This window comes from Pteropus alecto, unplaced genomic scaffold (assembly GCF_000325575.1).
Source record: "Pteropus alecto unplaced genomic scaffold, ASM32557v1 scaffold3, whole genome shotgun sequence".
NCBI lineage: Eukaryota > Metazoa > Chordata > Mammalia > Chiroptera > Pteropodidae > Pteropus > Pteropus alecto.
The window spans coordinates 31737594-31749937 of NW_006442484.1; the positions used below are offsets into that span (position 1 = coordinate 31737594).

General features: G+C 36.6%; 1 protein-coding gene across 1 annotated transcript in view; it reads right to left on the minus strand.

Moving 5' to 3' along the window:
- Positions 1-9442, minus strand: part of CYTIP (cytohesin 1 interacting protein) — a 66752-nt gene extending 57310 nt beyond the window's left edge. The window contains exons 1-3 of the mRNA XM_006921092.3: positions 9370-9442; positions 8381-8482; positions 7750-7867 (exon numbers count right to left, since the gene is read on the minus strand). Of these exons, the coding sequence (XP_006921154.1) occupies positions 7750-7752 (3 nt within the window). The 5' untranslated portion in view covers positions 7753-7867; positions 8381-8482; positions 9370-9442. The remainder of the gene's footprint in view (positions 1-7749; positions 7868-8380; positions 8483-9369) is intronic.
- Between the last annotated feature and the right edge of the window lie 2902 nt (positions 9443-12344).

Below are 12344 nucleotides of genomic sequence, written 5' to 3' on the forward strand. Positions count from 1 at the left end.
GTATATTGAGACTGTAGAAAAATACAAACAACAGCTAATTGACAAATTACATTTATTTTTGCTGCTGCTTCTCCCATCCCCCAAAATTTATAATACAGCACATATTGAAAAGTTCACAAACTTAAACAAAATAAAGAGAAAATGCTAAAGACTGAATTCCAAGACTCATTCCTTTGAAAATATCTTAACCAGACATTTTAGAGGTAATTCTGAAAATCTATGTGACATCTATAAAAACACGAGTTTGGGCAGGGAACTGGTTTATTTTACAAAAACACTAGCATCTATCAGCATATCCCAGCGTATGGGCTGGCTGTTCTCAAGTATGTAGAAAAGAAGCACAGGTCTATCCTTTCAGTTGTTCTATTGACTCCAATGCTTTGAAGGCAGCCAAAAGCATTAATTGTTCTAAAATTTTTATTTGCTCTAAACTCCATACCAGTTCTGCCATCATTTCAGATATGAGATCATACAGGGGTCAGTGTTTCTGTACTGATCCCTGTATTTCTTACTTTTTTCTTATTTAAAATAAGTTTTTCCCCGTTATGATCTGCTTGTTTTAGACAATTTGTAAAATATAGTGATCCCTCCACCATCAACAGCCATTGTGAACATCAGTCATGACTTTTCTAGTCTTTTTTCATTGTAATTAATTTTAACTAGATGAGACAACTATGCTTAAATAACTATGTATCCTCTCTATAATAACCTCTATCTAATAACCATTTTCTTTTCTCACTAAGAACTACTCACAACACAATTTTAATTGTGTAGTGATGGTCCATCCTATAGCTGTACCATATTTTCCAGTTATTGTCACCTAATCCAATTTTATTAAATATTAAGTTGTTTCTAATAGTTCAGTAATAGAAATAAAGGTAAGATGAAAATTTGGGTATACGTAAATCCTAGTTCACATATCCATTTTCTTAGGATAAACCCTTACATCAAAATTTTTGGTTTGAAAAATATGGCTGTTTTTAAGGCTCTTGATGGATATTGATAAATTATTGGCAGGAGTTTGTACATGAAACCATTGATCCTGCAGAATTCCTGACAACCTTGATAATTACCAGTTAAAAATCTTTGTCATGTTTGCTCTGTGATAAACGCTACCTAATTTTTGTTTCAATTTGAATTTTTGAAAATTTGCCTTTCTTGTATTACAAAAGAGGGTGAGTATTTTTCACATTTTGTTAACCATTTATTTCCTCTTTTGTGATTTTCTTACAGGTATGTATTTTAAAAATCACAATTTCCTAAATGTCTTAGTTGTTATCTTTTCCTTTTGTTTATGATAGTCAGAAATTTTTATTTTATCCATTAATATTTTTCTCTGTGATTTCTTTAATTGCTTTTGGGTTTAGAAAACCCTTTTCCATCTAGAGATTAGATAAACATTCATCTATATTTCTTCCAAGTTATTTGGTTTAACTATTTAGATTTAACTCTTTAATCTGTTTGGAGTAAAGTGGGTAATTATTTTTATGTGGGAGTGCACTAACCTGAATTTTTTTTCTGAAAAATCAATTTCCCCAAATAACATTATAAAATTACCCATCCCTGTCTCACTGATTTATGGTAATTTATTTATCCTATTAAACTTTTCTATATTCTAGTTTCTGTTGCCAGCCAATTTATTTTTATTACATTAATAGCTCTGATGTTTAGCTGGTACTATGTTGTTCTTACTAGTATGGCTTTTTGTAACCCAGAAAGAGAGATTAAGAATCCTACTCTGGAACCAGGGTGCTTGTTCTCAGATTTTAACTCTACCCCTTACCAGCTATCTAATAATGTGTTAGTAGTTATGGCCTCTCTGTGATTCTGTTCCCTTATCTGTCAAATGGCCATACCAATATTACTTCCATCATGAGAATGTTATGAAGATTAAATTGGTTAATAACTAAAGAGTTTATAAGAGTGCTTGGCACATAAAATGTGCCACAGAAGTGTTAGTTATCATTGCTGTTGTTATTCTATATTGGTAGGGTAAGTCTTCCTTATAAACTCATCTTTCAAAATTTTCATAGATATTTTATCTGTTTTTCTTCCAGGTAATCTTTGTTTTTAAATAGATTTCTTTATTTTTGTCTGATGATAAAAAGTGCATGTCTATTATAAGAATATTTTTTAGAAAGTTCATAAATATAATTTAATATCACCTATAATCACATCATCCAGAGGTTCATGTTCTTAACACCAGTTAGGAGATTACCAAATATTAACTCTTTGTTGGTTGTGGAAAACCTCTTATTCTGACAGAAGATAGTCTTAGAAAAGAAGGCCCAGAATGGGTGCTTGTAGCTGTGTGAAAGAATAACATAATAGGTAAATGCCAGTTTTTCACAACTGGCTAAATTTCTCAGAACTATAACATGTCTAACTTGCCAGCTTCAATAACTGTCTTTCTCTGCTTCTTATTCCTGGTTCGAAGATCAAATAATGTCATGAACACAGAAGAGAGTGTTCTAGGAAAACAATCATGACTTTTGGGGACTGCCATTTTTTAGGTAATAATGAGTCACTATAGTTATATCATTCTCAACAGTAACTGTGATGCAGAGTTCTGTGCATCCCTGGGGTAACTGCACTATCAAGGCGAAGGCTTCCAGGAAGAGGCATCTCTACTCGCCCAAGCGTGCTCCTGCCTAGTCATCTCAAGATCAATATCTATGAAAACAGAACACAGGGAGGAGGTAGAAAACTGCACTGTGTCTATCATTTGCTAGACATTCTATGTCCAAGGGACAGAGTTATAATAAAACACTACTCAGTTCCATATAAAAGTGAAGAAATCTGTTATCTATTTAGAAAGAAGATTTCTCTATTTTGGCTAACTGTCACGCTTTATAATAATATTTTTAATATAAATTAATTTTTAATAGACTTTATCTTTTAGATCAGTTTTAGGTTCAAAATGGGACAGAAAGTACTGAGTTTTTATATACCTCTTGCTCCCACACAGGTGCAACTTCCTCCACTATCAAGACCCCACACTAGATTTGTTACAATTGATGAACTTACATTGACTGACATATCATTAGCACCCAAGTCCATAGTTTACAACAGGGTTCACTTTTGGTGTTGTACATTCTATATAGGTTTTGACAAGTGAGTATACTATGATATGTATCCACCACCGTAATATCATACAGACTTGTTTCACTGGCCTGAAAGTCCTCTGTGCTCTGCCTATTCATCCCTTCCTCCTCTCAACCCCTAGCAACCACGAATCTTTTTATTGTCTCCATAGTTTTGCCTTTTCTAGAATGCCATATAGTTGGAATCCCACAGTATGATTTTCAAATTGGCTTCTTTCACTTACTAATATGCATTTAAGGTTCTTCCATGTTTTTTTCATGGCTTGATAGCACATTAATTTTTAGAACTGAATAATATTCCATTGTCTGGAGGTACCACAGTTTATTTAGTCACCCACTGAAGGACATCTTGGTTGCTTCCAAGTATTGGCAAGTATATTTTGGATAACGATCTTTTATCAGATATGTCTTTTGCAAGTATTTCCTTGAGAGTGTCTCTTGTGAATAAGGAGTCTTAATTTTATATCAATTAATTTTTGCCCCCAAAAGTGCAAAATGTTAACAGGCTACTAAGTGCAAGTTTTTCTCTTCCCTCAGAATTGGCCATTAGGGCCCCAATATTGAGATAAAGAAGCTGGAGAATTAATAACTGGAGCCACCGTCTCTTTCAAGGCTTACTAAGGGACAAGTAAATGGCTCTGCTTCTCTCAACTGTCTCCCAGACTGTGCCCTCCCCTTCCCCAATGAAGTCTAAAATAGGAAGACTGGACTGGAAAAGAAGAATCAGGAAATCATCAACACAGTGAGGCAGCCTTGTCGAGGGTGGAAGGGTATAATGCTGCTGGTTTTTCATCGATTCCCCTAAGAACACACCTTTTACTACTGAACCAAGTGCAGGGGCTGCCAAGAAAGCCCTTCTTAAAGCTGGGGACGGGTGCCTGTAGTACCTGAATGCCGCAATTTCCAGCTTTGACGCCTGCATATGCAGTGGCCTTGCTAGCCTACCTCCCGTGCCTATTTATACTGAAGAGGGAAAGGAAATGCAAAGAAGAGAGAGGGCACAGTCCTGGGACAACTCTCCATGGGCCTGGGCCGAGTGAACTCGCGGGCCGTGGTCAGGTTTGCGTTGCCATATTCCATGCACGAGGGCAGGTTGCTAAATGAGCAGACCCAACAACAGGAGGCTGGGGTATTTGCATAACTAAGATCTTCCTGGAGTGAATCTCCCATATCAATGACTGTGTCAAGAGGAGGTCCCAAGGGCTTCGAAAACTCTCATGGGGATGCTGACCTCACAGAGGGCCTCATCCTTCCAGTCCACCTGAACCAGGAAAGAGTTAAAATCTTACACTAAAGACTATTAAATATCAGAGACTCATCCTTTTCTTCTCCTTCCTCTCTGCCCTGAATCTCCCCAAACTGTAGTTGTTTAGGAGAGAGAGATATAATCCCAGAGACATACCATGCCCCTATCCTTCTGACCTCGAAACCTCCTATCTAACCTGTGAAGTCAGAGGAGACAGATTTAAATGGATCGAAATTAAGTTTTTTATAACACAAAATCAGTTGTGTTTTGTTTTTGTTTTTGTTTTTAATAGAAAAAAACTGACCAAAAGATCATTGTATCTGCCCAAGGAAAAGGGAAATTTGACAAAGCTTAAGTAATCAGAGAAGAAAACAATTGTTACTTCCATGTATAAGCCCCAGGCAAGTTACTACTGGTTGGTAAACTCATTAGTCAAAGTAAATGAAATAATATGATATTGCTGTTAGGAAAAAGTGCTCCCCTAAAGTGGTCACAAGTGAAAAAATGAAGGAGGAAGACATTAAATATAAACTTTTACATGATATTTTTGATTAATAGTTAGGAGACCCTGAATCAAAGAGCAAACTATACAGGATCCCTTTGAATGCACTCAGCACAGCAGATTGATGGTTATTTCAAAGAAAGAGAGGCATGGGTTTTGGAATTAGAAAGACTTAGATTCAAATACCAACTCTGCTATTTGCTACTTCTGTGACCTCTCAGAATCCTTATGGAAAAGAGACACAATAATGCCTCCTAACAAGGTTAGCATAAGGATTAATGTGACAAGCATAATACCTAACAGATAGATGATAGGTGCTCAAAGAATGGTGGCTATTGTCATCAGCAGATTTTTCTTCACCATTTATTTATCATTAACATCTTTTATTGTGGTTATTTATCCAGAGAAGCAAGAGCACTGGTAAAAACATATTCGAGTTGAAATTTAGGCTTAAGTAAAACAAACAAACAAACAAACCAACAAAACACTAAAAAATTTATAGTTCAGGGTAAACGAAATTTCTCCAAATAGCTAACATTTGACAATAACTTAGGTTCCCTAGTTGAGGGACTACTTTCCAGTTAAGAAAAATATAAGAGAATTAAGATTCAGCCCACCTCCTGTGGCTTACCACGGTGTATCAGGACTAGAAGGGGACTTAATAAGGCCGAAAGGAGCTAAATGATTTGCCTGAGACAGTCTGATGCCACCTCACCCCACCCATTCTTCATATACTCCGTCTGTTCACTTATTAGCTGTTTCAGTCATAGCATATATTTAAATGCCACTCGATTTCATCTTTGCCTTTTAAGAAAGGCACCTAACTAAGGTGTCAGTCCTGTTTCCTCTGGTCTTTATACTTCATCTAGGTAGAGCGCTTGGCATCAGCCGCATGTGAGCCAGCCAGCCAATTCGGTCCAACCTGACATTGTACTGAACTACCAGATGCCATTTAATTACAATTTATTTGATGGGTGGTCATTGTTCCTTTCCACCCTTGACCATTTTTCTCTTCATTCATCACTCTCTCCATTTGGGGCAGATGGCAGATATGAACAAATTGCCAAATTTGATTAATTCCACTTTGTTTTTCTTTAGAATATCTTACAATGGTTTTCCTGAGGAAAATCAATTAAACTATTGACTTAAATACTATTTGGGAATCAATTAAAATTCCAATGAACTGTTCCATCCGGGTTGTTCATTACTGCTCTTGGGAAATATTTGTAATGATGAGAAAGTATGTCTCCTATCCTCATGTTTATTCTCCTTCCAGTCTAGGATCCACCTTCAGACATTGGCCCTGGACCCTCTACATCCAAGAGTTAACCTCTTGGTTGGTCACATCTTGGCTCTGTCTGCCCAAACCATTTTCTTGGCCACAGAGAGCTTATCACTGACATTCCCCTTCTCTCCCCATCGCAAGAGCTAACATTTACTAATGCTTTATTATATGTCAGTCACTCAGCTAAGTGATTTGACTGCATTATTTCTTTAAATCCCATGAAGTAAACAATATGGTTCTCTTCTTTAAAAAAAAAAAAAAAAGGAAACTGAATCTTAGAGAACAAAGCACTTCGTGCAAAGCCACGGGAAATTCGAACCCAGGTCTGTGTGACAGGCACTGCTTCTTCATCTAAGCAGCTCTGAGTCTCCTTCAGAGCCAGGCTCTTTTTCTGAACCAACCGTCCTCCAATGAGATAAACAAGCTAGAGAAACCCCACACATTTTTCTGAAAAGTGAGGTTCTCCAACATCTGCAGCTTTTACAAAATAAAGATCCCCAGGGACACCGCCCCTACCTTCAACTTCCTAAATCAGAATCACTAGAAGTTAAGACACAGGAAGCAGTCCTTGAACACTTTACATATTTAAAAGTTCGAGACCCACTACCCTGTAGCTATCTTCTTTGACACCAAAAGTCTCCTTTAACAAAGCTTTCCTGGAAACTATGCCCTGACCCCTGGTGGTCTAAGCCAAAAGCGTGACTCTGCCCTATTGAGGAAATGCTCTGTCATATGCCCACAGTTCACTTTTGGGCTAAAACTTATTTGATGAAGCTTCAGCTGACGCAGGATGAGCTCTGATTACCTTATTCATGCCTATCTCACAGAAAGTATGTCAAAGTAACTAGTGCGTTCACCTTTTCTGGCAGCAGCTACAAAAAGATACCTTTTGGATCAATAAGTATTTATTGATTGTCTCTTAGGAGATGATACAGAGCTGAAAGGACAGGATTTCTATTCTTAGAAAGGTCTGCATGGATATAGATTTAAAAGAAATAATCAATTCTCTCTCTTTTTCTTACACACAGACACACACACACACACACACAGAGTAAATTTCCATGAGCTGCCTTACCCTGTCTTTATCATTAGAATATTATGTTTGAGCTCTACTGCTTAGCCAATTTAAACTTGGATTCTCACCAGCTCCCTCTTTTCTTTTCAAAAGAAAAGAAACTTTAACTTTCTTGACCAGTTTTTTTCCTTTCCCCTTGCAATGATATCACACTCCTGTATTTATTGGACCTCTCTGGTTATTACCAAAAATTGTCTGGATGTCATAAACTCCACATTTGTCCTGATAAGAGACATGCCCATTATCAAATCCACTGACCATACAATATAAAAAAAAAGAAGAGTCCTAGTAACAAGAATAACAACAAAAACACAGTAGTAGTCCAGAATATTTAGGGGAAAAAAACCTAAAAGCCAACCAGCTTACTCGTTAAACGCTTGAATAATGAATTCCCAGCAACAATTCCCTCAATATTTTATTTATCTTAATATTCAGTACTACAGTAAAACTTATTCACATCTTCCCCTCCTCCACATCAGAGAAAATAACGATAATGCATAATAAGAATCAACCCTCACATTTCAAACCCACACTTACCATAGAACTTCAGTTCTCAAATGAACTTTAGTTGGCAAATCTCTGACAGTGATTCCTGGTCGCCAAGTCAGAGCTTATGAGGTTTTGTCTCTTCTGCTCTAAGTGAATTTACAGCCCCCTGCAATGCAACAGGATACTGATCTTTTGAAAAGGAAATTCAATCCCACCCTAATTAATGCTGCCCTCCTCCTCTTTCCCAGAGGGCACTCCTATTTATTTACTGCAGGACAGGGACAAACCGTCTAGTATCAAATACCTTACAAATAAAAGAGAAGAAAACAACAACAATTCAGTAATGTCTACGTGATTCTCAAGCCCTATACAAATGGAAAATCAGGGATCTTCCTTCTGTATTGAATCAAGTGGGGGGGAAAAAAAAAGCTATTTCTTATCTGGAGTCACTCCCGAATAAATGTTCCACATACGGCTTCTATGGGGACGCTAAGCATTCAGATTTTCAAATGCTCCTTACTATAAGCTAACTACAAGTTTTACTACATTTGGTTTTGTTTCAGATTAATAATGAGTACAATTTAATTAGAGGGAAGATTCCTGCAATCATTTTTTTTTTTTTACAAAAACAAAACTAAGACTTCATTAACTTCATGCTGTTAACTAAAGACAGACTTACCTGAGTTTTTTCTTTGAAGCAAAACAGATATCATTAATGTAGTCTATCTTTTTGCTAGAAAACCAGGTTAGCTTTTCTCCACATAACTTTCATTTCCAGGCCCTAAAAACAATTTATAGAGAGAGCAAATTTGCCATAAGCACAGCAACCAGCATATGTATCACGGAAAAGTTTCCATACACAGCGAAAACCTCGTGATTTGGTTTGGAAAACAAGTCACTTCAAAGTTGTGGAAAATAGGACCTGTTTCTGCCTCAAAGGCAAGATCTGCTTCCGATAGTCATTCTAGTTATTCTGCAACTATAACTAGCTCTCTGTGCATTACTTTGAGGTATTTATTGTGCAAGATCAGTTGAAAGTTAATACAACCTCAACAGGAAAAAAACTTTGTTCTTGAATTTGTTCGTAAAAGACAGCCATTCTTAATAGAAAACAGCTTTTGTTTTCCAAAACACATTTGAACTGTTTAATTATTGTTCCTAAAAATAAAGGCAATTTTATAGTAACAAATACAATCAAAAACATTGCAGCCTATGATTATCTATTGCGAGATAGAACCCCATTATTTGCCATCGTCAAATATTTAAAAAATGGGGGGAAATTAACCATAATAGTTAAAATTTTTACCCATATGAAAGGAAACTGGCCTGTCTTATGAGTTCCTTCTAACAAAACTATAATAGTTTCTGCTAGTTAGAGTCAAAGTTTTGTATTACGTGTATAAAACTATATGCACTTTAAAAAAACAGCTGCTTTGGCACATACAATCGCCTACATGACTCTCTCTATCTTCCCTTCAGGATTTAGTTTGATGTGTCCTTACGAATCAGCCCATCTGTCCCAATAGCTTCTTCCATGGCCGGCCAAGAACTTGGATTCCTCTATACACCAATAGTTCTAAGAGTCATTAAGCTCGACCCAAATTCCACTTCCCCAGAGCTTCTTGAGAGGCCTTCAAGAAATCTGTCCGACATTTGCTTTGTCCCTACCTTTCTTGCAAGGCTGGAGGTGACTGGAAGAAGTCAGTAAGAGCAGTGTGGCTGCCCTTTGGGAGATCCTGGCCCAGCGAGGAGCTGGGGGAGGGCACGGTGCAGGCAGCTAGAGGAAGAAAAGGAGGAATAATTTGTGTGCCACTGCAAATATGATACAGTGCCAAGAAAAACACCACTCTTCCCCAAGAAGTTTAAAGTTCTTTGCAAACATTAACTCATGAGACCAAGTAGTCATTGAGCAATTATTACTTTATTATGCCACTACAAGCAAAGTTACTAGGGAAGAGAGTTTATTCATTGTTTTGTTATTCCTCAAATATTTATTGAGTACCGACTATGTTTTGGGTACTGAAGCTAGAAGAGTAAGCAAGACAATGAGGCCTGTGCTCCTACAGGCTCTTACATTAGTCCATGCCCACCTGCTTGCTCAATCAGGGCTCTAAGCTCCTGGTTACACTACTTAATACACTTGTTTACACTTTATTTTGGCCAAAATTGTTTAATGGAATGTGCTCCGTTCTTCAGAATGTCCATAATGTGTTAAGCGCTAAGCAAACACAAAGAAAATAATTTTAAATTGACTGTAACTCTCATTACAATGATAGAAATTGGGGAATATTAATTCAAGGAGCTTTCTTTATAAGTAAACAAAGCTTTGTTGTGAGCAATACTGCCTCTTGAAATGTTTGTGGAAACACTGTAGGCAGACAAGGAGAGTTAAGATTGGTAATAACGTGTCAAGCAATTTATATAAATAATCTGGCTTTTAAAAATCGATCAATCAAATGAGCAGGCATGTTTGGTAAAGTCGAGAGCCTTTATCCGTGGATCTGTTTCTGATCTCCTTTTTATTTTATGTGACAAAATGGCAAGTCAGATATAGAAAATGACTTATGCCATCTCTAAATCCTTCTCCTTAGGTAATGAGCTCCAGATATTTTAGAGTATATGGTTATTTACGGCTAACTAGATCAAAAAGGCTGGTGGCTGCTTTATAAAACGGCACAACTTTTCTGATGATTTGAAAGGGATTTAAGCCATTGTGTTTTAAAGATGGAAGATAAGGATTCTAGTCTGTTCTCAGAGTCACTAACTCAACCCAGTTTGCACGGAACATAGAGGCTGTTGCAGTTTTTCACTGCAACAGCATATTTTAAAAGTTGGAGGGAATTACAATACCATCTAAAGTCCAACTTCCCTCCTTAATAAACACTTCCCTGACTAAACAGAATATCATAGAGGTATGATATTGATTCACTACTCAAGTGTATTAGTTAACACAGGTACCCAGTGAAATTCAAGCTCCATATCTTATCAATTAAAGAGCATCTTCATTTGGCCCCAAACTGCCTTTCCTGCTTCAGCCTCACCCTCCCTATTACTCTAGCCAAGGCAGATTTTTATAATTTTCACTTATAGTTATCTGATACCCTCTGCCTTGAAAGTTGCTCCCCTCGCACACTTTAACACGTGCACATGCGCGTGCGCGCGCACACACACACACACACACACACTTTGTCCACCTGGAAAATTATTCATTTCTCAAGGTCAGATGACATCTTCTGATTATTTCTTTCCCAATTCCCACAGCAGTATCTTATCTACATATTTATTTCTATAGGTATCTATTCTAACTAAAGCCTGAATATCTCATGTAGAAAGAGCATATCATATTCCTTTATATCTTCAGCAATTAGTTTTAAATCTTTGTTGAAGATGAGTTTACTACAAAACATCAATAGAGCACTTACTGAGGCTGGCACGGTGATTAATTACACTTGGGTTTACTCTGAAGCTGAAAGCACAAATAGGATGTTTAAAAACCCTTTATTAAGCAGAGCTGCTAATGAAGAGAATAAAATCAATTAAATAAATTATTAAGTTAAAATCATCTATTTTTTATTAAAGAGCTACTATATTAACATCAACACCATTGTCACTCAGCTTTTCACTCTTTAGATGGTCAATAATTCAAGAGCTGAGACCATATTCTCCTGCAATTATAATAACAGCACTGAAAACAGTAGACTTACTGAATTGCTGAAGGAGTCAAGAAACAGCTAACTGTTGAGAGCAATGACAATTCTAATTGAAATTACTTATTTCTGGTTTCAAGTCAAACAGGAGGAGAACAAGAAGAAAGAAATAGGGAATGGCTCAGAACAAAAGAGGAAAGGAGAAAAGGAAGGGATTAAATTGCTGTAAAAGATATCCTTTGACCTCGTTTTTGCCATTTTCATCTTTCTGAATATGAAAAATGTAGGCACTCTTATAGGTTGTACAAAACATACTGATAGGCAGTCGAAGATAAATACTCCTCAATAAAGAAGTTATTCTGTCTCTAGAGCTCTCACAAAAATTATTTTAAGGGCATCCTGCTTTCTTTCAATATGTTTAAGAAGGTTCCTTCCATTCTCTAAATTTGAAATATTGATAGCTTTTTCCTATATTTACCCAAAATAAATTTCAGGAAGTCAATAATTGAACAACGTTGCTCTGTACATTTGTGTGAACTTCTTGTAGGTACTGTATGTGTGTGCTCTTGTGGGAACCTGTGCATAGCGTGTATGTTAAAAACTTTACACTTTTTGTGGGTATGATAAAGTGCTTTTATGTATATTAGTAGCTCATTTGATCCTCACAGCAACCTTTTAGGTGGGTATGGTACTATACAGATGAAGAAACTGAGTCTCAGACAGATTAAGCATCTTGCAGAATTAATATACAAACACAAGCAGTCTGACAGTACCATCGAGGTTCTTTCTATCACATCATACTATGTGAATATTTTTTAAATTATTAGAGATGCAGCTTCAATTCTTTACATTTCTTTAAAAATGCTGGCACTGCATGTTTTGCACCTTTGTTTACTGAGCAAGAAATGTGCAAATGATACATATTTTTCCAAGATACTGGAAATCTCCTAAAAATCCACATGTCATTTAGGGGATACATTCCCTGATTAATTAGAC